The sequence below is a fragment of the Siniperca chuatsi genome, linkage group LG22 (genome assembly GCF_020085105.1).
Source record: "Siniperca chuatsi isolate FFG_IHB_CAS linkage group LG22, ASM2008510v1, whole genome shotgun sequence".
NCBI lineage: Eukaryota > Metazoa > Chordata > Actinopteri > Centrarchiformes > Sinipercidae > Siniperca > Siniperca chuatsi.
The window spans coordinates 6,085,236-6,109,348 of NC_058063.1; the positions used below are offsets into that span (position 1 = coordinate 6,085,236).

Here is a 24,113-nt window from a genome sequence, read left to right on the forward strand (position 1 = left end):
TTTTCTAAACAATGACCACACAGAGAACAGAAATGAACCACTGATAACCAGTACCATGCAATCACAACCATGTAACACATTTTTAATATCTTTCTTTATTCTCTATTAAAGTAGTAAAGAAAAATCGTCAACAATCACCCAACAAATAGTGTTGGTAAATGCAACAAAACAGACAAAAAAAACTTCCCTCAGTTTAAGGAAGGAGGAGTTTGACATGACATTTTGGATTTGGGTGTGTTGGTGAATGAGAAAGTAGACCAAAGATTGCACAAAATCAACAGACTGACAGCCAAGTTGCAATAAGTTTAATATATGCTCAGCTGTGTACACAATTCTCTATCACTGTGTACAAAGAAGAAAACATTGTTTAACACCACAAGTCAGATTTGCAAGAGACATATATGATCAACTGTTTTAATAAAATTATTATTTCCATCCAAAATATACAAGACATTTGGCATCTAGAGCTATCAGTGTCTGCCAGAAAAGTTCATGCAGGTCAATTCATTTCCATTTGACAACAAAGTCTAATTCCTTTTGACATGCACTAATAATGGGTTAACAGAGGAAATAAAAGTGGAAGTAAAGATGCTAAGTTTTCTTCCAAGATTAGATATTCAAATTTCACCACAGCTGTACCTCTTCATTAAATTTCTTGTCTATTTCTTTATTTTCGGATAAGATTAAATGATTTCCAGCACTAACACAAGGGCACCCCATAAGACAATGTTTGTAACCATGCCAAATAGACAAAACAAGTTGTTTTCCTCATTTGGGGGCTGATACATGTGTGGAGGTCAGGAGAGCCACAGCAGCTCTTAGCTTGCTGTGCAGTCTTGAGATCATATTCAGTGGTAAGAAGTATGTGGTTTCCCACCTCTTAGGTTATTGCTTCTGGCCTATTGTCTAGCTTCAATGATGGCAGTCTTTCCCCTCTTCCTATTTTTATTCCTTTGTGATCTCTTAAATGTGTACAGCAGATATCCAAAGATACACCAGCTCCTCTTACGGGTACGGTGCCCAGTAAATAGCTTCCGCTGGCCCACGTGCAGTCCTCCACGCTATCCAACCAAACAACAGGATAAGGGCGGACCCCTATCCTTGTCTTCCTCCTCAGTGCTAAACGGGAAGATATCAGCACAGTGCAGGCATGACAAACTCTCCTGTCCTGTTTGTGTTTCCGGGTCCATAGCTGGGCGGCTTTTTAAAGGTAGTTTCAAGGATTCAGTGCATTTTATCTTATTTTATCGTATCTCGTCCATGACAGGCCTCAGCAGCATGCATCTGTACTACCTTAGAGAGGATCTTAACAGCAGCTGAAAATCTTGTTTTTGCTAACCTCTGGTGGTGGAAGTTCTCACCTGGCTGCAGTGATACAGAATTGTATTCAGATCAGTCATCTCCTGACCACACCTGTCAAATGTGCAACAGACTTGAAACCACAAGAGATCAGTGAAACAAAGCTTTTCAGCCTGGTTACTCTGTAAATGTCCCTGATGAATTCGCTCAGAGTGGAAGTCCAGCTGCACTGCAGGCACTGCTGTGTACATGTACAGTCAAGAGTTTTGCTGGAGGACAGTTTTTTCAGTTACAGGGGTAATATTGCAGGGTTCAATGGGTTCTGGCACCGGTGTGTACAGACTCCCTGTTGTGGTCTGAAAAATAGAACAGTGTAATGAGTGTTTGTGGAGACAGAGGGAGCAGGTGAATAGAGTATACACATTTTCATTTGTTCCTAAAATTTACCTTAAGTTCTTTGTTTCCGTTCATCATCATTTCCTTGAATATTGCCGAAGGATCTGGTACGATGGGGCAAATAATGGCGCTGTGTCTACAAGCAGACACACCACAACAAGCATGTCAATAACAGAAAGCAACAACCAGCACACAATGTTTCCACCACCAAAATATAATATTTTGAATATGTCAACAGGCAGATATTTTTTCTTTTGGCCCAGGCTCTGTTAATTTCTGACCCGGCCTCTGTCATGCTGCTGCTGCACCCCCCGATATGGAGAATATCGATAAATTGTTGAGAATTCTTACATTTTGACAGAGCGTTTCTATTTTAACCGGCGCAGTTTTTTTAGCCTTTACGGCAGCGGTTTAGCGGCCTGCCAGTCGAGTCAGTGAGTGAGGTAGGCTACACACACACACACACACACACACACACACACACACACACAACACACACACACACAGAGTAGAGACTAGTGATGGGATTTATGGCTCTTTGAGGGGATCCGGATCTTCGCGATCCGTTCCTTTCAAAGAGCCGTTCAAAAGAACGATTTATGGCTCTTTTTAAATATTTAGTCAGTTTTAAGAAGCCAGCTTGGGGGCATCTCAGTTTATCCTGGAAATAATCACTGGTAGGAATGATGAGGTGAGATTTGTAGTCAAATAATTAAAACTCGGATATCACACACCAATATCTGAGTTTGAATTATTCTGAAATTTCTTCGCGAGAAAAGTGCACCCAAATGCTGCTCCTTTTCCTCTGGCTCATTTTCAGATGTGTCACGTGTGTGTCTTCTTCCTTTCAAGTCCGAACGACCGCTATTACTGACGTTGGCACTGAGACAGAGAGGCAATCGCACGTGTTTTTTTTTTTTTTTTTTTTTAACTGGAGTAAGCATGTGACGGCAGCGCACACACGCCATGGCTCCGCTCCTACCCAATGACAGAGGAACGCAGGTTTTTTTCCACTGGAGTACTCATGTGAAGGATGCGTGCACAACTAATAACTAATATCATCATGCTATAAAGGGTTGGCTTGCGCTGGGTGCGCCCCTCCCCCTATAACTGTTCTGTCTCGCGGAGGAGCTCATTTGTGTGCATCTGTTTGAAACACGCATAGGAAAAAAGAACGACAGAAAGAACGGCTCCCCTCCAGCCGCGACTCGGCTCCCATCGTTCATGTTTATGAGCCGTTCAAAAGAATCGGTTCGTTCGCGAACGTCACAACTCTAGTAGAGACGAGTCGAGTCGGAGAAATACTTTCACATGGCGGGAGCTAAAAAGAGAAAAGTAGACAGCGGAAACAGCTTTTAATCAAGAATGGACGGTCTCTTACATGTTCAATCTTCCCACAGGCTGTTCAAAACCAGTATGTCTCATGTTCCAAGATTGTGGCAATCATTAAAAGTGGCAATGTTAAGCGCCACTACGACAGGTTAACAAGGGGGACAGATTTTGGTCATTTTGCTAACAAGAGGGATGACATCCCCCCTCAAATCGCCTATGGGGTATTACAACACAGGGTGGGGCGGGGCTAGTGGGTTAGCATGCTAATTTCAGTAGATATCTCTGCAACACAATACATGGACGACTTTGACATAATGTCATATCCGTTTCTTCTCCACATTCTGTTGATAAGGTTAGTTCATTTTTTTTGAATGTATTAAAATATAATTCTAGCCAAATCTTCCATATTGCTCCTTTAAAAACACTACCTCCCTGTTCCTGAGGGTGTTGCAGGTTTGTTTTGTTAATCTTTTTCCACTCACCCACACACACACACACACTCTCACTCTCTCTACTGATTCAACACTAAAGCACTCCAAGGGCAGCACAAGAAAGGTGCAGTTAAAAGTCACAGCAACATCCTTTGACTGTTAAGTTTCAGTGTTTGCCTGCTGGTGGAAAATAGATAAGAATTATAATGTTTCTTCGTGTTAAAGGGCTTTCGTGCACAACAGATTTCCTAACAATCTGGTCATTAGTTTTTGAGAAACATGACTCACATGCATAACCTGTGCTTCTTGTCCGGTGTGATCAAAGGCACCCAATCAGCTTTTATCCAAGGTTTAGATGTTGCAATAATCTCAGTGACAGGTTTTCATTGTTGCAGATCAAATACTGTTTCACAAAAGGTTTGCTTTACATCGACTCTTGAAATAGATTGCCAAATTTGGTATAAAGCAATTGGGCACCCAGAAATGTGCTTTGTACCGTCTACAAACACTTTGTGGCAGGTAGGTAGAAAATCTTTGACTTGTGTCAAACTGTTCTCTTTCTAAAGCATACCTCCTGAAGCAGTAGCAGGACAGAATGACGCAGACAGACAGAATGGCGGGGATGACAATGGCAACCACAGTCAGTGTCCTGTCAAGAGGCTTATTAGTACCTGTGATAAACAACAGACACATTTTCTTCAGCTTTCAAGACATTTTTGCTCAAGTCAGAAGTTGTATACAAAACTCAAAGCCCCAAAGCATCCTAAACCCCAACCCAGTCATCCTGCTTGCACAAATCAAATTCTGGTCGGATGCTTCAACTCAATGTGTCGTTCAACTATTCATATGAACTGGCTTCAGTAGTACAGATAAAGTTAAAAGAGGTAAGTCTACTCTGTAAACCTCTGGGTCAAATCTTAAAGCAACCCTCAGTTTATTATTCTACTAAACTGTGACCATGCATGCAACAAGCTTTGAAAATACCTATTCAAATGTCAGTACTCATTCACTTCTATCTACAGAAAAATCACCAAACATGACTAAATAAAATATGAAAAGCAGAAACTGATGGCAACCAATACTGACTAAGTGATAAGTTAAAACAGCAATTACATGGTGGTTTGCATTTTCTCATGTTCTTTCTGTTGCTGTGGTACAAAGTAATTTCGATATCTGACATACATTAGCCAGCAAAACACAGTTTTTGCATCAGGATCTATTTTGTTATTTTTTCTGACAAGAGAAATTTTAACACTAAAGGGAAATTTCAATCCTGTATGAACTGATATCTATTCATACAAGCCATTAAGAACATTTTTTGAATAATATAGAGTACCTGGTGAACAAGAACATAATGTAAACCACTGTGTGTGTGCAAATCAAGGGATTCTATGACAAAAAAGACCCTTCAAATATCCATCTCAATATGTCATTAAGTATTATATTGTAGTATACAAAAGTTTTAAACTTGCTGGGGAAAGTTGGGGAAGATCATTTCACTTTTTCCCAGTGCTTGTTTCATGAGATTTCAAGAATCATGCCAATAAGGTATAAACTAGAAAGGCCGCCCTGGCAGTTGTATGCCTCCACCAGCCAAGTTGCAGTTTACATCCATGTCTGTCCAGACTCATACAATATATAGTGAATACTTGGAAGGAATTTACTAAAAGTGATAAAGTGTATTTTCTGGCTAAAGGGAAGTTATCACTATACTGAAGTTACAAATGTATGATTCCAGTGAATATACATTTTTGAACTGATTTTGAAGGACTAAATAGGTACACATTCTTATAGAGTATAGCTACACAAAAAGTTCTGCTTTGGTTTCCTCCTGGCATTTTATGAACTGTAGTTGAAACTCACTCACTCACAAGATCACGATTAGCTAGACGCTTACTCATTCTGTCGTCCCTGTCAACATGTGTGTGACATCTGGAATCGCCGAATTCATTTTTAAATTATGGCTGAAAACCTCTTTAGAGGTCACCGTGACCTTGGACCTTTGAGTCAAAAGTGTCACCTATTCAGTGTCTGACCAACTGTGAAATATGGTCACAATCTCCCCTTTTGTTCCTAAATTATGGGGCTAAATAAAGGCCAAAAAAGTTTAGTTTTTCCAGGACATTATGATGTCACAGTGAACTTGACCTTTGACCTTTTGGGCCATCACTTCATCACTGTATCCCATTAAACATCTGTGTGAAATTTTGTCAGAATTGCTGCATAAATTCTTGAGTTATGACCAAAAAACGTGTTTGTCAAGGTCATTTGAGGTCACAGTGACCTTGACCTTTGACCTTTATCCACCATATTCTAATCACTTCATCCTTGAGTCCAAGTGGACATTTGTGCCAAATTTGAAGAAATTCCTGGCGTTCCTGAGATATCACGTTCACGAGAATGGGACGGACGTGAGGTCAAACACACTCAGAGAAATCAGTGTAAGTAAAATTGGTTGGACACTTACCGTAAGTTACAACTTCGCTGAAGTCGCTGAATATGTTTTTGCAATATATACCAGTCATGACTTTGGACTGGAACTCGTAAAGGCATCTTTTATCATAGGCCATCTGCATCGTAGGCTCTCCCTTCTTAGTGAAGTTCAGCAATACCTAAAAAATATTAAGCACATAAAATCACAGTGTTGCACTTTGTCAGGTATAGAGAACCTATGTGGCATTGATGAAATAAAAATGTAGTTGCCCAAATTTAAATGTTTGGATATAAGCACAGACATTTTTGGGAATACAAATACATTTGTACTGCTGAAATACAAACTTATGTTCCAATATGTGGTATTTGCAACTGATAGACACCACGCTTAAATGTGAGAACATTCAGTGTCATTGTAGCAAACTCAAAACCTCATTACCTCAAGGAGGGAGGACTTTTAGTATTAATTTTAGTATAAACAGCTGAATTTGACAACTTACTTGAGGCTCATTGCATTTCTTGTAGCGGATCTCGTATATCCAGACGCAATCTCTTCCGACCTCTGGAGGTGTCCAGTTCAGTTTGAGGTTATCTCCATCTTCTCTGATGTGCAGCTTTGGTGAAGGTACCACTGAGGAGATTGTAAAAGGACAAAAAAAAAAATATATATATATATTTTTTTTTGTACTTGGCTGCAAAAGATTAAAAACAAGATTCAATCACTGGCTATAAAAGTATTTTAACAGCAAATGTTTTATATTTATTTTCACAATGACATCAATAATTAACTATTAGAAGTAACACCAACCAAGTACAGGCCTGAAGGTGCTCATTCCAGCTTCACTGTCCACAAGGATGCAGATGTCACACTCTGCAGCAACCTTCAGGGTACAACCATTCCTCATTCCACTGCTGAAAGGCTGATCACACACTTTTAAACCTTCGATAAGTTCCTGAGAACGTCCATAAACCCTGTAATACCAAAACAGGGAGGTGATAAGAGAAGTGGGCCGTAGGGAGGGCTACAGCTGGCACACATGCTTTATTCAAAGTATTTCACTTAAATGAAAACAGCCCAGAATTGGTTCCGTTTGCTCGCTTTTCAGAAAAACACTATGGATCCTGCAATTCCTTCAGTCGCCACTAGATGTTCATAAAGATCACAGATTATCTACTGGCCATTAATATCTGTGTGGTCTAATAAATGTTCCTAAACGAATGCAATTCACAACCCCACCAGACCGGAATGAAGCATGAAAATCCCATCCACATGTAGGCTTTCTCGCTGCACTGCTGATGGCCAGATGAGTGCTTTGATCTAGAGATATAAATATTGTGGCACTATGTTCCTGTTTTTCCTGACTTCATGTGTCTTGTTTTAGAGGCTGAATCGCCAAAGAAATGAGACAGGAGGGGATATCTTTCTGCACAAATCACTCTCTCACAAATCACAAGATGGGCTTTACTGAGATTAAGAGGAACTATAGAAGCTATGCTAACCGACATGGTTTGTATAATGTTGGCCATCTTACATTCAACGACAAATGCACAACGTATGATATGAAAACAATGACATAGTCCCTCAGATAGAATTTCTTTACTGCACATATTTGGAGACGTATTGTGTCTGTAATTCTCACCTGTAGGAGAGCGTCAGGTTAAGATTCTGATGTACTGGGATCCAGGAACAGTTCAATTCATTGGGGTAGATGAAACATTTGAAGTCCTTCACCAATTTAGCTGTACAGTAGAAAAGCAAAGGTGTCACCTACATGTAGCAAGATTCAAGTATAATAATAATAAAAGGAAGAATAATAATAACTGTATTTCTATAGCACTTCTAAAAACAATGTCTACAAAGTGCTTTACAGTAAAACCCAAAACAGTAGCAATACAGAACGAAAATAAAGGTAATCTATGAGGTAAGCCAACTAAGAACAGATCAAAAACATACAAGTTCATATAAAAGCCAGTTTATTAAAGTCTGTTTTTAGAAGGGATTTAAAAGATGAAACTGATTATGCTAGCCTAATTTCCTCAGGCAGGCCATTCCACAGTACGGGCGCCCTAACAGAGAAAGTGCAGTCACCTTTAGTTTTGAGTCTGGACTGTGCAACAGCCAAAAGAGCCTTGCCCCGAGGATCTCAGGCTGCGTTCCGGCTCATAAAGAGTTAAAAGGTCAGCACTATAACCAGGGGCTAGACCTTTCTGTGCTCCAGCCAGTGCAGATGTGCTAATACTGGGGTAATGTGGTCTCCACGTTTAGTCTAGCTGCAGCATTCTGAACAAGCTGCAGATGTGAGATTTTTGACTGAGGCAGGTATAGAGAGAGTTGCAATTGTCTAGACGAGGTGAAATACAAGCATGAATTACCGTCTCTAAATTAGCATGAGATGAAAATGACCTGATTTTTGATACATTTCGGAGTTGAAGGAAGCAGGATTGTACAACTCTCTTTACCTGCTCCTCGAAAGTCAGGTCACTGTCAAAAAATCACTCCTACGTTTCTGGCCTCACAAAATTAGACGATAAGTCACCTAGATCATGTAAGAAAAGATTTCTTGCACCAGTAAGAGTACGTAAGTATGACTTAATAGCATTATAATGCAGGACAAATAAAATACAAAAAAATATAAATCCAAAACCTAAGTACTGCATTAATGTCAGCTTTCAGCTTCTTACCCGTGGCGTTACTAATAATGTTTATGGACACGGCTTCACTCTCATTCGAACTGTTACAGGTCGGACTGCCATCAGTCAAAATGGTGTACGTCCAGCCACTGGGACCCGTCTCTTCTGTCAGACAAGTTTCTGTGAAATTTCTCCATTGTGTGCACGTCAGAGACTGGAAGAAAGACAAGATGGGCTTTACTGAGGATAATGCTTTCACGTATAGAAACACTTTGTCTTCTGCCTCAGGCTGTAGGTCCATGATTAAAAATAGTCAGAAATGTTCAAATCATACACATAGGGGCTTTAATTTTTCAGTATAAAAAAAAAATCAACTAGAGGAGACTTCAGATTTGCTTGCAATGAATAAAACAATGGTGATTATCATGTTGCTTTTATCAAAGTTACATTACAGCAGTGCAGCAATGCATCTTCAGGAAGGGACTGTGTGAAAAACAGGAAAACTCATTGTTCGTGTGTTCAATGAAACTCAGACAACAGCGACCCATTTAATGCACCATTTTTAGCATTTTTTTTCGGTTTTTGGCATAATATTTATCCTCTGGGCTTCAAATCTAACCAACATATGGTTTCACAGTAATTTAAGGTTTGCATCTGTGTGGTTGTAGCTGTTGTATTTTTAGTTTTTTCGTATATATTAGACAACGGGCCTTATGCAAGAACATTTTTGTATTCTTATCCTAAACCTCTCTTGCTTTTTTTCTCCGAGGTTTGTTTGTACGAGTGTTCCAAGTCCAGATCCACCAAACTCTCTTAACTGCACCAACTTGTCTTCAATGGCTCATTTTAACAAGATTAAGGCCTTGTGATAACGAGGAGGTGCGTATTCATGAGTATCAAGCTTCATTCACAAACATGTCACACAAGAGAGGAACCGTGTGGGCTGTCGAAAGTCCTCGGACAAAACATTAGTCTAGCAAATTTATCGATGTCGACTCGGTAGTGGTGTTAGAGGACAGAAACAATTAGAAGATATTAATACAGCTGTGACGATGTGCCATCACAGCAGCGCTGTACTGTGACAGACATAAAGACAGAATGGTTTGACCTGAAGTTCGATGCTAAAAACATCTTTCTAGGCAAAGTGGTCCATGACTAATATGAGAGGCGGGCAACGGGACGTGACATTCACAGAGATATTAGATGAGAGTATATTACAGCCTACAGTAGGTGATGTTACACTGTCCATTGTTATTACATAAAGACCCTGAGCCAGCTGTCAGAGTGAGAGAATTTTCCTAACAGCTAGTGAAATGTATACATTTGCTTTGCCAAAATATGCCAATAAAAATCATACAATCTAAAATATCTCTCAGTAAACTGCCATCCACGATGATGATAAAATGGTAATCATAACATTCATTTTGCAAGTTTGTTTCAGTTCCATATTTTATTTTAGTTAAGAGTGGTGTCATATTTAAACTCGAACGTCACTCAGATTAAAGCATTATGACTTGCAAGTCTGTACGTGACTCACACGACAGGTCTGGACCACTCGTGAATTTGTTCCTGAAAGAAAATTCTTTGAAAGAGAAAATTGGTAAATGCCACGAATTCTCTTAAATCACTCGTACATGCTGTCATGGTTCGAGTTTGGGTCCTTTCCCTGTTTGTCCGGCGTACCAGCCGTAACACGTGCAACTTCAGAACCAATCCGTTTGCACAAGTGGGTCTTGCATGAAACCTAATGTCTATATGTTACTGTATTTAAACACTGATTAAAGTGTGTGTTCTGTTGTCATAAAGGAAGAGCAGTCTTATGGCCTAGTAATAATCTAATCAACAGATCTGTAGCTAATAAATGCATGGTTTTCAACAGCTGACTATTGGATACCTGAGATTCCTTGAATGCATCGCTACGGAAGATTTTTCAAAGTTGTTCCTTCTCGGTGAGTGAATGAATAGTCAAATAAATGAATTAATGACACCAAAATATAACCTTTTTTACTGGTTGGCAGTAATGTCATTTAAAGTGCGTGTGATCTGTAGCTAATAACAAGCTTTTAATCCTCCACTGATATTGCTGCAACCTGAGGACCAGTTTCATCAGGTTTCCTACCTCTTTTGTTCCGTTCTTCATCAGGAAGTATTTGTATCCGACCTCACTGCCGTCCAGCAGACCGACTGGCTTCTTCCAGGACACGTTCACAGTAAACGCGTCGAGCCACTTATATGTCAGCCCTGTCGGTGGAGGAGGGTGACCTGTAGACGAGAAATGGAAAAAGAGGAATTCATTTTACCTGTTCAAAATGAACGAAACTGTCACAATGAGCTCTCATTAGCCTCGGTAATCAATGAATTCAATTTTTACATGTATTATTTGAATCACACATGCTACTGTTGTCATTTGACAACACTTGCTGATTGTTTGAAGACATTTCCAGATAGGGACCCATTTTTGCCCTGGGGCCCTTTAGGAGGTCAGCCGGTCATGATTATTTCCTAAAGTTTAAAATAGAAAATACATTTTCTGATTAAGATTTACATTTTGGTGATGCCTCGTAAAAGACAATTCACTTCTGGCTGCATCTGACCGCAACCCACACACTGCGGGCCAAAGGTAGGCTAACCTGACGCAGTTTATATTTCTGTTGCTCGTCTATTCTACAACAGACGTAATAGTAGTAGGCTACTCCTATCTTTTACTTCAGTAAAAGTAGCAGTAGCGCTCTGTGGCATTCAAGATTTCACTTAAGTAAAAGCACAAAAGCATTTAAGTATTTTTGTTTGTAAAGTAGTAACTCCAGCTGTCAGCTGAGAGATGTAATGGAGTAAAAAGTACAATATTTCCCTCTGAAACATAGTGAAGTAGAAAGTAGCATAAGACTGAAATACGCAAGTAAAGTAAAAGTACCTCAACAGTGAGTGGTGTCACTAACAGGAAGGACGGCTCTTAATCTATCTTAACACTTTTCCTTTACAGGTTTACTGTAACGTCCGACAGATTCTCTCTGATCCCTCTCTGTTGCTGTAAGAATGTAATTTTCCACATTCAAAACGAAATCCTCTCACTGTACCAGCTTTGAGAGAATCCAGGTCAAATCACCTGTAAACTCAATGAGCTTTGGAACATACACATTTTCTTCATATTTGACCTCTTAAAAGTTTTTCTTAAAAAAATATATATTCTTGTCGATACCCATGTAAGACTAATAGGGGAGGGAGGGTAACGTTACAGTAAAATTAGTTAGCATAATTTTCTCAAAAGTTGTACAGCAAAATCTTATTTATTTATTTAACTATTTATTTATTTTATATCCTCGAAATGGACGTTTCAGTCCAAAGTCTGTTTCGGTAGCATATTGTCACATTTTCAACCAACCACATTCCAGTACAAGTCTTAATGTAGCCTTTAATCGGCGGTAGTTTGCTCCATTACATCTCAGAAATCTTTCGGGATTCTCGGTTGCGCTCTGCTCCCGCGCCGTAATTGCAACATAGAGGCGCAACCGCATCTACACCGCAAACAGCGCTGTAGGATTTGAATTTATATTTTTCCATCCAAAACACCCTCAAGTGTTTATCACTGTAAAAACCTCATACGTACAAACGCTAAATACAGGACAGGCAGCCTAAAGCCAGGAGCTAAATACCGAGAGAATCTCTAAAATACAGAAACATTTGAAATCATAAGTGAAACACAAAATCAAAACAGGCTAGTCGGCTAATAAATATAGTGCAACAATTGAAGACAACCAAGAATTTAAAAAAATCACAGGGTTATAGTCCTAGTAGACTATTCTTAATCTAGGCTATTTTTTTTTCATCTCCAATTTTCATATGCCTTAAAATGGAAAGTCAAGCTCCATCATTTTGAATGATTTTACCTTTTATGTGAGACCGTCAAAAGGGTTTAAAGCGCGTCATTAAAGCTTGCTAATTGAACTTTGGTTCTGTTAAGCTAGCTCTGTCGTCGACTCCTTATTAAGCTCATACAAGATGCCATTTTCTTGTCAAGTGTCTCATTTAAACGCGAATAAAGGGATAATGAAGGAGTCTTTACCTGCTGTGCACTGGCATACCATTATTATGGCGTTGTATGTTAAGAAGGACAAAAACTTCCGAGTAAAGCCCATCATGTCTTCAAGCATCTGAGCGTCAATTCTGTCTGGAAACGAGTCAAGTCCCTCGATCCTCTTGCACTCCGACCAAGTAAAAATAAATATATTATAACCGTTTATGTTAAGCTACTGAATAGCCTACAATAGGCAAATACAGGCGACCGAGTGTAGGTGATGAAAAAGAAGGAGAAAAAAAATTTAATAGGAGGAAAAACGAAAATTCAACCTTGTCACTGAAGCACCTTGATAGTCTCTGTGAGTCTGAGGCTACCGGGAACGGGGCGGAGTCGGTGTGAGAGTGGGAGGGAAGCTGCAATGACAACTAGTGATGGGATTTATGGCTCTTTGAGGGGATCCGGATCTTCGCGATCCGTTCAAAAGAACGGCTCTTTTTAAATATTTAGTCAGTTTTAAGAAGCCAGCTTGGGGGCATCTCAGTTTATCCTGGAAATAATCACTGGGAGGAATGATGAGGTGAGATTTGTAGTCAAATAATTAAAACTCGGATATCACACACCAATATCTGAGTTTGAATTATTCTGAAATTTCTTCGCGAGAAAAGTGCACCCAAATGCTGCTCCTTTTCCTCTGGCTCATTTTCAGATGTGTCACGTGTGTGTCTTCTTCCTTTCGAAGTCCGAACGACCCGCTATTACTGACGTTGGCACTGAGACAGAGAGGCAATCGCACGTGTTTTTTTTTTGTTTTTTGTTTTTTAACTGGAGTAAGCATGTGACGGCAGCGTGCACATGTCATGGCTCCGCTCCTACCCAATGACAGAGGAACGCAGGTTTTTTTTCCACTGGAGTACTCATGTGAAGGATGCGTGCACAACTAATAACTAATATCATCACGCTATAAAGGGTTGGCCTGCGCTGGGTGCGCCCCTCCCCCTATAACTGTTCTGTCTCGCGGAGGAGCTCATTTGTGTGCATCTGTTTGAAACACGCATAGGAAAAAAGAACGACAGAAAGAACGGCTCCCCTCCAGCCGCGACTCGGCTCCCATCGTTCATGTTTATGAGCCGTTCAAAAGAATCGGTTCGTTCGCGAACGTCACAACTCTAATGACAACACGAGAATGACGGTGACTCAGTGGCTCTGTTGTAACTGTTTCGCTCTTCCCAATAGTCCTCAAATAAATACGTCCAACCGCCCATAAGACACTGAGTGTTACAGAGTTAAATAGTCAAAGGAAGCTGCCCAAGTGGCTCTCTTAATGAAGGCAGAGCACGCACGCGTGTGAGCATAAGTGCAATATCTCAAACCCCAAGTGTCCATCCATTCTTCCAGGAAGTCGTCAGGCTCTAAATGAGTCTGTGAATCATTAAGCTGATTATCTGTATGGTAATGGCTTTATACAGCAACAAACAATATAGCGTGGACAAGCTGACGGTACAAGGCCAGGGTAAATATACAAAGGAAACACACTGTACACTTGATCTCAGCTGTATTGTTACCACACAACATCTCTAACAAGAAATGCACTTTATTGGCCAAGGTATGGGTGGGGACCCATTTTGTGTAACTGTGGTCCAAGGCTGTTTTTTCATGGTTTGGGCTTAAGCCGCTTATTTTCAAATAATTGAAATCTTAACAGGGTACTACAGCAATTTTGTATAAAGTTAGTCATAAAGTTTGGGGGGTTCACCAGGTACAGATTAAAGAAAAGAACGGTCAAAACCGATGTGGCAGGCTACTTAACATGATGAGTATGTAAAGTAAAATGACAAAGCTGCCGTGCACAAAGCCAGCTCCATAAAGAAATGATTTTCCCAGTTTGGTGTGGAAGAACTTGACTGGCCCGCACAGAGCCCTGACCTCAACCATATCTAACAGCTTTGGGATAAATTGAAACGCAGACTAAACTGAAACATAAGACAGGGTTTGAGAGGCTTTCAAACATTGACAAAATCTCTCCAGAGCATTCCATCGTATTGTCTTCCTCTGCAGATGGAGTCGCCCAGATGTCATGGAAATGTATATGTTGTCTGAGCATTTTAATGATTCCTCATTTAGGTTGGCTTTTAAGTTGAGACTGATTTGAGAATGACAACCTGGCAACATCTGCAGAGGAAGATCTTGTGAAAGCTCTTAAACATCTACTAAATGGGGAGATTGTTTTGTCAGCTACTGTCTCCAAGGTCAAGAAATAATTATCAGTCGCAATAGTTTTTCCAGGTTTTATTGAAAAAAAGGCTTTACAAAGTAAGTTTGACAAGCAGCTGCACTTCAGTATACAATGCAATAAAAATGAAAAAAGAAATCTCTCTGCCAGGACAGATTTGGACTGAACCAGAGTCTAAAATGTTTCAAATATAAATACATACATACATACATGGAGACAGAATTCACTTTACAGCATGACAAATTATGTACATTTGCTTAAATATTATTCATCTATCTGCTAATTACAGTGTAGCACTTGTGAAATACTGTGAATAACCAGCATGTGATGAAGGTCTTATTACTTGAGATAAGGGAGTCTTCTCAGAAGGGAGAGCACAAAGGCACCAGATCTTAACCCAGAGGAGAGGAACTCTTCACTTACCGTACTGAAGGAAATATTATCACACCGCTGTGATCAGCGTGTCCTGTCCTCAAATCCTGTTACTGACTTCAAATGCTTACAGGCCATAAAATGAGCCCATAGAGAATACAGTTTCAATGATTGTTAAACAACTGATAGAATTTCTAATCATAATCTTTTCTGGTGTGACATTATTCATCTCCTCTAATACAATCTAGAACATTGTTATTACCAACAGATTTTTTTTTTTTACATTTACCATGTAATTGAACTACTTTTAAACTAAACAAACCCTTCTTAAGAGCAGCTTTATCACACAGCTTTAATCCAACCCTGAGCTGTCTTTTCTTTTCTTTAACTTTGGAACGGACTGAGAAGGCCTTTACACTTGTCATTAAACAAACAGGGTAGTAACTTTAGCCTGACGCTCACTATAAGCTGCTTCTCTTTAGAAGTCACTTATCTGTTTATCACAATCTGTTAACCTGACTGGAATGCGCTGCTAGCCTATAAAAAACTATCCCTTGGCGCGACAGAGTCTCCTAATGCTTTCGGTTTTGGTGTTTGTTAAGACAGAACTGGCTGAGTTGGGACCTGCTGGCACGACACTGAAGCCTGGCCAAACAAAACACTGTGGCACAACGAAAGTATTCTATTGTCTTCTAACAATTGACTCAAGTAATAAAAATTAATTCTTGGGGGGTGTCCTGCATAGATCTGAAGGGCAACATTGCAGGGAGAGGACAGAAACAATTGCTTTAATACAGTATCTCCTTCTAGAGAAGCAACAGTCAATCCTGCGATTTATCGCAAAGGCAGAAAAAAAGTGCAATGCAACCTAGCACGACTCAGCAAAACACCTAAACTTGACATGCCGACGTGAAGTCGGTGATGCTGCGATACATTCTCAGAAATACTGCTGCTGTGGTTTGAACATTATATCCAACTGATGTGCTGCAATCTTTCACCCCGACCATCTACTGTGCATCCAGCAGAGATGCTGAAGATATCCAAATGGGCATCTTCACCGGGGGGGAGGGTTTTGGCAAGCGTAGCTACGCAGACTTGAAACGGAGAGCCGCCCTGTTATCATCCAGTTCAGGCCCTTAAGGGATATACATAAGGGTGGGTGGCGCGGCGGAGGGAGGCCGGTGGGACAGAGGTCAGCCCAGGTCGGTGGACGTCCCGCTGATTGCACGAAACACGTGGAGGGAGTTTTCTAACAGCGAACGCATCATATCCTCCTGGTAGATCTGGGGTCAAAGCAAAACACAGGACAGGATGAGGGTCAGTTCTCACATAAACTCAGAGACACACACACACACACACACACTGAATTGCATGGGCTGGTAGGATGTGACACACTATGAGATGTGGTTCAACACATAAAAGCTGAATGTACAGTAAGAGAGAGAAATGAAGCGTGAACAAAAGGTGTTGTCTATACGATGGAACACATAGAACAAAGCTATAATTACTTTGCAACAAACATTAATTTGAACAAGACATTCCCACAGAGAGTGTCCACAAGTATTCCTTGTTGCTGTATTTAAAGTCATGTTGTCCTTGCACCATGTTTTGTTTTGTTGTACTCTAAGGCTGGTATCAATTGTTATTTCGTTTCACTTTATTCTTTTGATTATCATTCTTTTTTAATTGCTGAACAAATCTCAGATGTGGGTGGAGATTCAGAGGTCTGGCACCAGGCTTCCAATTTGGCTGGTTGTGTTTATACTACCAGTTATTGAACAGTTGTAGTTATTCCAACCAAACAGCTGTTGCGGGGGCAGAAACGTATAACCAAAGTGAGTAGAAAGTACTACTAGAACTAGAACTACTCTGTGTTTAGAGCAGTGAATGTGAAAATGTAAAAGTCTACAGGGTGATGCAGGCTCAATCACATTTATATACATATTATTTTATTTTATTCATTTTGTCACACTTCTGTAAGAAATGAACACAAACTAGGGTGAGGCAGTTAACGAAACAATGTACACTCTTCTAGGTTACAGTTAAAAAGCCCGGATGAAACTATTTGATCTGGCTGATGCCAACACTTGATTCCATGACACATTGTTATCATAGTGAACAGGTCAGATTACCAGGCAGTTGAAGAGCAAAATAGCAAAACAAAACAATCCACTACAAATGGACTGCCTGCTTAAAATATGAATCCACTATAGTATTAAAAACTGATTTACCTCTAACATAGATTTCAGTAGCTTTTTAATAGTTTTTATTTCTGTAGTTGTATGGTTATGTGGAATGACCACAATTGAGAATGACTTCCGGATGGGAGCCGAAACGTCTTGATTCTGAAAACAGTGTCCAGATGACTACGACTGAAACCTTTTCTACGATAGAACACTCCTGGACGAATGAGGGACTACACCGTCCTATTTCTGTGGTTGTATAAAATAAAAGGGTTGTTATTATTAAAACTGATTTTATCTACTCTGTTATGAAGATGAACACCGTCTTACACACTAAAGTAGATGTGTGTACTTTAAGTGATATCTGATCTGCAACAACATGAAAATCACGTGCACTGTCTGCTACAGCTTGCCATAGATGTGATCATCTCTCGACACCCTGCCCCCACAGTAACCAGACCTCAACTAAACCATCGCTGGGAACAGACAGAGAACTAGAATAATGTAAAAAAACTACTTCTGTTTGGTTACCAACAAGTTATTGGACTCATCACTAAGTGTTTATATGCAGTCCTGTATTCCAGCTCAGTATTTGATAGTATTTAGAATATTCTTGAATATATGATTCAAATTTTTAATTGTCAGCTTTCATTCTAGTGTCCTTCCTGCTATTTCAACATCCTAGTTTTCGTAGTTTCTGTATCACCTTGGTCAGCAGTTGATGACCCCACTTCAGTTTAAGGCTGACTTGTGGTGGGACAGCAGCATCCTGCAACTAACCTGCTGCTGGTTTAAACGGATCAATACATTCGCCATCTGATCCAAATAAAACATTTCGTTCTTTCTTTTCTAGAGGATACAATTATACTTCTTCTCTGCTCGACAGGAGACACGTTTTACTACTACAATCACAACTGCATGCCTTGAGACAAAGAGCTGAGTGACAGCAGAAACCTGGATGGCATTTTTACTTGACAGTATCCTGGTTTGTTTTGGAATTACTGAGGTAACAAGACATCTACTACCAGGAAGTCGTTTTTACATGTGTGGACACGCAAATGTTCCGACCCTAACCAGGACACTACTGTGTATGTAAACATAATTTGATTAGTGGTTTCTCTCATTTGCACTGTGCAACACTATCTGCGGTCTGCCAGTGTTGGCCATAATCTACAGTGTAAATACTTTTTCATGTCTCAGAGTGATCTGTGATCTGGTCTGTCAAAGGAGGATTCAATGACTGCCAAATGTCTGCCATATCTGCCAAAACCATCCTCTGAATGCCTTGTTAAGATCTTTCCATATGAATGCATTTTATTTGGCATTAAATTGCTGCATTTGCCTAATTCATTCTCTTCTATTCTCACATGTTTATAATCAAGGCCTGACTAATTAATCACCCATCTTTAAAGTAACTCCATTCTGATTGCTGTTTTATTTCTTGCATCCAGATGAAAGTATTTAGACGTCCTTTGCATTTAACCATAAAATGTAAGAAATTAACTAAAAGAGTTGGTGCAGTCATAATTAATGTGTTCCAAAAAAGACAAACTGAGATTTAACACACTTTCCGATCACATTACCTGTTTTTCCTTAAAGCTTAAGGCCAGCACGTTGGGGAGAAAAAAATCAGACCAGTTAATTAAAATGGTAAAATCAGAGCAGCTAAATTAACGTCTAATGTCAGCAAGCACAATAACACACCGAAACACAATCTGACAATACAGCAGAACCTGTGATAGTTGTGCTACAGTGCAGCCATGACACATTCCACTGACAGGAAGAGAACAAAGTACACAATCAGCAGTGAAGTATGTACAAATGGTTGCAACATGATAGGTTACAGCACATACAGACAAGTTCCCCAGGACCTGAGCTGGCAGCCAACAGCTACACAATACTGCAGGGAAACATCTAGTCTGTACTAGTTAAAACTAGTGACGCTTACACTAAGTATTTTAAGGAAAGTGGGTGAGCCATCCTTTGTGACACTGCGAATCACTGTTCCAGGAAAGAAGAAGTTCAGTTTTCAATTATTCCTGGAGGTTACATTAACGCCACCTCACACTGCAACTTGCCATGGCTCACTTCAAGTCTGATCATGACTAATGGTAAACATGAAAAAGTATTAGGGAGTTCTATTTATGACAGCCACAACTAGATTATAGTGAAATGAAACGTAACCAGCAGGGTTAGGGTTAGGATAATGCGTTCTGATCATTTGCACCATAGTGCAATGAACTTCAACTTTGCTGCTGCTCAAGGTAATTTTGGGTATAATAAAACAATAGTCATAAAAAGCAATGATGATTTGTAAGTATAGTTTAATTTGGCTCAGTTTACACTGTTTGTACATTACTGATTCCACACATGACTGTTGGAATTGTCCAGATTTTGAGAACTCCACACTCTCCCTGGCCTCCAACCCCAGCACAACAGAGGTTGATAGAATGTTGTTTGAATATTAATAATAGAATATTTAAATATCTCTTCCCAGAATCAGTGTTCCTTTTACTCTGGATCATCCGCAGAACACACAGTGAACAGTTTTCATGGGGACTATTTCTTCGGTAGTTTTAAAGTGAGGTCTGTGGATAACCCAGAGTAACGGGGTCATTCGTGTTGCATTGTGTAATCCTGTGAGCACCAGAAACACAATTCTATCTAGGAAAAGGGTGTGCGTCTCGGTCTGAGGAGGGAGGGGTGTGGTCTCAACAAATAAAATTTTACTCCACCAGAATATTTTATTGTTTTCTGGACTTGGCCCAGAAAAGTTAGATTACCTGCTCGTGGATGATGTCAGATAGCTCCTTTACCATTTCTTTGAAGTTGGCCTTGAGGCCCTCGTGGTACTCAAACTGGTCCTCTTTGATCAGACGCTCGTTTATGTCCAGAGCCATACTGCAAGCCTGGACAAAACGCCTGCAATTATTAAAAATAAAATGACAAACTTAAATGACTACTTATCATTTGAAAATATAAATTAAAAAAGTGACAAAGAATTGTTAACAAGGAATTAGGAATATGGAATAATTAAAATGAGAATCAACAAGCAGCTTAGTAATTTGGATATAAGGAAAAATGGTACCTGAAAATGTCCTTAAGGTCCTTTACTTTCTTGTTGCCAGTTAGGTTGGATTTATTGTCATCCAGGAATGCTCTGGCATAGGCCATGGGACCTGCATTCACCTGCAGCAAAACATGCCTCAAAATGTTAAACATTTTTATACGCTGACAGATAACTATCAGCATGTACTGTGCTTTCTCACGGCATTCAACTACTGACCGCAGCCCAGTTTTGCGCAATAATAGCATTTAATGTTTGTATGTTGCTGTTTTTGTTTTTCCACTTAGCTGTGTCTCTGAAACCTTTACCTGCACAGAGACGCAGCCCTGCAGTTTGAGCTGCAGTTGGATCATGTCCACCTCCTGGCAGGAACAGAGCTTGGTCAACTCTGCTGTTCGTGCCCTCATCTCATCTATGGCCACATCCACCGGCTTAAGCTCCACCTGCTTCTCCCCCACCACCTCCACGCGCTTCTTCACATACGGGAAGGTGTTGGCAGCTGCACAGAAGAGGGCAGGGAAAACAATGGTCGGCTCATGCATGTGAATATAACAAACTGCAAGAAACTATTTATGCGAGCGACATGCTTCTAGGGTCGTCTTCAGGTGATCCCTCTGTTGCTTGTCACGGGAAAGCAATCAAATGAGAAGCAAAAGTTTTTGCAGCTTGCTGTGGCAACACAAGATTTGTTTTGACGCCGAGGCAAACAAAGTTTTAAACAAAGGCAGTAGAATGAGCAAAAAGCATCTGTTGTTTTTTTCTACTCTTTAGTGTGTACAGTAAGGCTTAGTCAAAGAGACGCTGAGTAATGTATCTCTTAAAAACAACTATGTTCACAATGAAAACTACATGTGTTAATAACAAAGAACAGCATCGCTTGAGGGTACTTGAATAGGGTGTAGCTGGAGGGATCCTAACATCCAGCTGCCACTTGCTACAGTAACCAGCTGTTTTAATGTTTACTGCCATTTAGGAGGTCACAACAATGGATGGGCAGTCAAAAGTTTTATTTTAAAAATGTTGGGTTTTTTCTTTTTAAATAGAACAATGCACATCTGCTCTGTAAGAAGAGATTCTAGTGTTTGTACTTAACGTGAATTATGACTTAAAATGGATGAGATGAACTGAGGTTTTTGCTTTGCTGTCTCTGTCATCATGATAACAAACATTAATGCATTATTAATGCGTTGTAGTTTCTGATATGAGACACTGTGTGCCTTTTCTGATGTTATACAAGTTTTTGTTTTTTTTTTAAATGACAGAAACGTGTCTTTGTTTTTCTCTCATCTCGACAACTTTAGGCTGTATGAAGTTTATCCTACAGGTTTGATGAAACTGTTGGAAGGCTAACAGGCTTGCTTTCCGATTACTGTTAACTGCAAATGTCAAACACTACAGCAAAGTGTTTGTGAATGAGTGTGTTTCATGTACTTGTGAGCACAGTCCTCCTCTTGCACTGCTCCTCCACACCGCCGTGTTTTTTCCCCGACAGCGTGTAAGGTGTCTCGAACACAAAGCGGTTGATGTTGTGGCACTTCTCAAAGTCAGTCTTCTTCTCTGGTGCCTCCTTCTCCTCAAAGTACGGCTTTACAAATGTCACCTGGACGTAGGCGAACTTGGGGTCCAGGTCTTTGGGGTTTACCTTTAATAAAAAATAAATGCAAAGCACTACATGTCAGAGAGTCTGGTAAGATGAATGAGGCTTAAATCAGATGAGCCTTGATATTTTGAAAGTGAATTGCTGACGAATGACAAAAATGTCATCCAAAAGAAACCTTAACTGTCCCAATATCACCATGGTAATAACACCCCCCTTCGTCAAACACTTGGCTGCTACAACACATGTTGCCTGCACCAAGTTTCTAAAATCAACACAAGAAAAGCAGTCAAAGAAATCAATTTTCTATCTGTCGACCGAGACTTCACAATAACCAGAACATTCAGAAACTGAACATTTGCCACATATGTCGGACAAATGATATTTTCTAAATAAACACAAGAGCGGGACTGCTATGCCAAATGACTTATTTTCATTTCTGACTGCATTTTAACAAATACAGCAACCTGCCATTCAAAATCAGACACCATACAGCAAGACTTTTCCAAACTTCTCCTTCCTCCATTTATCTACTGCACACCTTGTTTGAGTCCTGAATTATCTTGACGTTTTCTGGCCCAAACTTTTCCCCGTAGAGTGTCAGCAGCCGCTGAGAGATTTCGGACAGGCCAGTGAGTTTAGGCTCTTTGTAAATATACTCCTTCCCGTCCTCCTCCTCGAAGAAGCCCTGCACAAAATAAATGTTTACTCAGTAATAAATAAAATGAGAGACAGTCCATCTGAAGTGTGCTGAAAGAAATATGCATTAACCACCAATAACCCATTTAGTTCAGTAATGTTATCTCCCCCACCCCAACTGTGTTTTCAATACAAATCAACTTTAAGTGCCAATATCATTATAAAGATGGAGTGATATGACTTATTCTGCCTTTTTAAAGATACTACAAATGCAAATACAGCTTGTTTCTGTTGTTTTTGCCCTAAAGTACATCTCTCCTCTGCACAAGTAAGATGCAACACATCCATCACATTTTGCTTAAGTGGCATAATAACATAAAACACATTTGCATGACATACCATTCCCTTAAAGAGTCTGCTTACTTCTAACGTCACTGTAGCTATTTTCTTTTAATTATTACATCCACAGATCCTGCTTGTTTATGTGCTGTCAAAAAGCTGTAAAGGTAGTCTTTGCATGGTGAGAACAGTTACTTTGTTGCACTCAGTTGCATTTACAAATTGTTTTTGTAATTATAGTTTCCACTCTCTAATCATTTCACTTCCATATTTTAAGCAACATTTGACAAATTTCCATAATATCCTAACAGTGAAAAGGGTTTCGTTACTTCTCCATGGTATTCATAAACATGTGCCTGTGGAATCCCGACAAATGGTTTGGGACACGTTATGATCCAATCTTATGAGCCAATCTTTATGTTACATGATGGCTGGGCATTCGCTGTGAAATGCACAACTGGTGCAGATTACACAACATTATGTTTGCTATGAACTCTGTTCATTCATTCAAATAATAATAAACATCCTGCTTTATATTTGTACAGTTGCAGCTGCATTACTGGCATTTCTTGCCTCGGTCCACCAAAACAATACAGAGCCAAATAATGTCCACTTATAATTCTCAATGTAAAAGATTAGGCTTTTTTTTTTTTTTTTTTTTTTTAAACAAACAGAAGTCCCAAACCTAATAATTCTGCTGTCTTGAAATTGTTTCCTTACTTTCGCCCAATTTGTGAAGCTGAATTCCTTATGCACTGCTCTCCTTGGCATTGCTAACTCTACTTTTGGCTTGGGGAGGTTGTACACAGATATTATGTCACCAGTAGCTTCTTTTCAGCTGCCAGAGGAGCTTAACAAGGGAAGTGTAATGCGTGGGAGGTTTATGCGACCTCCCACCAACCAAGCTCCACTTGTGCAGGTGCCCCAACCAACTTGGAGGAGTCTCTACCACAGCAACAAGGACATGATCCCTAGCAACGTCAAAGCATACGACCGAGCCAGCGGCAGCTGGAACTGAACCTAACAGATGGGTGTTTCTTTCTAATGAATGAAAATAAAGTGACGTGTTGGTATTTTGGTAGAAATTAGGTCTTGGACATTGCTCTCAGCAAGTCTGAGGACCACGATGGTCTACAGCACAACATC

General features: G+C 39.9%; 2 protein-coding genes across 7 annotated transcripts in view; both read right to left on the minus strand.

The window, feature by feature from the left end:
- Positions 1-290: 290 nt before the first annotated feature.
- Positions 291-12,932, minus strand: LOC122869801 (interleukin-13 receptor subunit alpha-1-like). Of its 2 annotated transcripts, XM_044183123.1 has the most exons (10): positions 12,586-12,932; positions 10,642-10,784; positions 8,574-8,736; positions 7,532-7,631; positions 6,700-6,863; positions 6,392-6,522; positions 5,926-6,070; positions 4,030-4,129; positions 1,747-1,831; positions 291-1,655 (listed from the first exon to the last, which is right to left on the minus strand). In XM_044183123.1, exons 1-10 carry the CDS (start codon positions 12,671-12,673, stop codon positions 1,557-1,559), a joined length of 1,218 nt encoding a protein of 405 aa, XP_044039058.1. In that variant the 5' UTR covers positions 12,674-12,932; the 3' UTR covers positions 291-1,556. The 2 variants fall into 2 exon arrangements, with proteins under 2 accessions (XP_044039058.1, XP_044039059.1); XM_044183124.1 differs by lacking the exon at positions 4,030-4,129 and having other exon boundaries at positions 1,587-1,655; positions 12,586-12,929.
- Positions 12,933-14,811: 1,879 nt separating this feature from the next.
- The window catches only part of dock11 (dedicator of cytokinesis 11), a 66,379-nt gene continuing 57,077 nt past the window's right edge, over positions 14,812-24,113 (minus strand). For 2 of the 5 annotated variants that reach the window (XM_044183119.1, XM_044183117.1), the window contains 6 exons: positions 22,531-22,677; positions 21,824-22,034; positions 20,701-20,891; positions 20,414-20,514; positions 20,109-20,247; positions 14,812-16,425 (listed from right to left, as the gene is read on the minus strand). In XM_044183119.1, coding sequence (XP_044039054.1) covers positions 16,336-16,425; positions 20,109-20,247; positions 20,414-20,514; positions 20,701-20,891; positions 21,824-22,034; positions 22,531-22,677 — 879 coding nt within the window. In that variant the 3' untranslated portion in view covers positions 14,812-16,335. Of the gene's footprint in view, positions 16,426-18,908; positions 18,925-20,108; positions 20,248-20,413; positions 20,515-20,700; positions 20,892-21,823; positions 22,035-22,530; positions 22,678-24,113 lie in introns of all 5 variants that reach the window. The other 3 variants (XR_006376415.1, XM_044183120.1, XR_006376414.1) reach the window with 3 other exon arrangements.

Excerpts from the sequence above, each read along its gene's own strand:
- LOC122869801 (XM_044183123.1), bottom strand. The coding sequence starts at position 12,673 with ATGCTTGAAGACATGATGGGCTTTACTCGGAAGTTTTTGTCCTTCTTA. Across the intron at positions 7,632-8,573 it reads CATTATTAGTAACGCCACGG|CTAAATTGGTGAAGGACTTC; the intron begins GTAAGAAGCTGA and ends TCTACTGTACAG. Across the intron at positions 1,832-4,029 it reads TCCTGCTACTGCTTCAGGAG|ACACAGCGCCATTATTTGCC; the intron begins GTATGCTTTAGA and ends GTCTGCTTGTAG.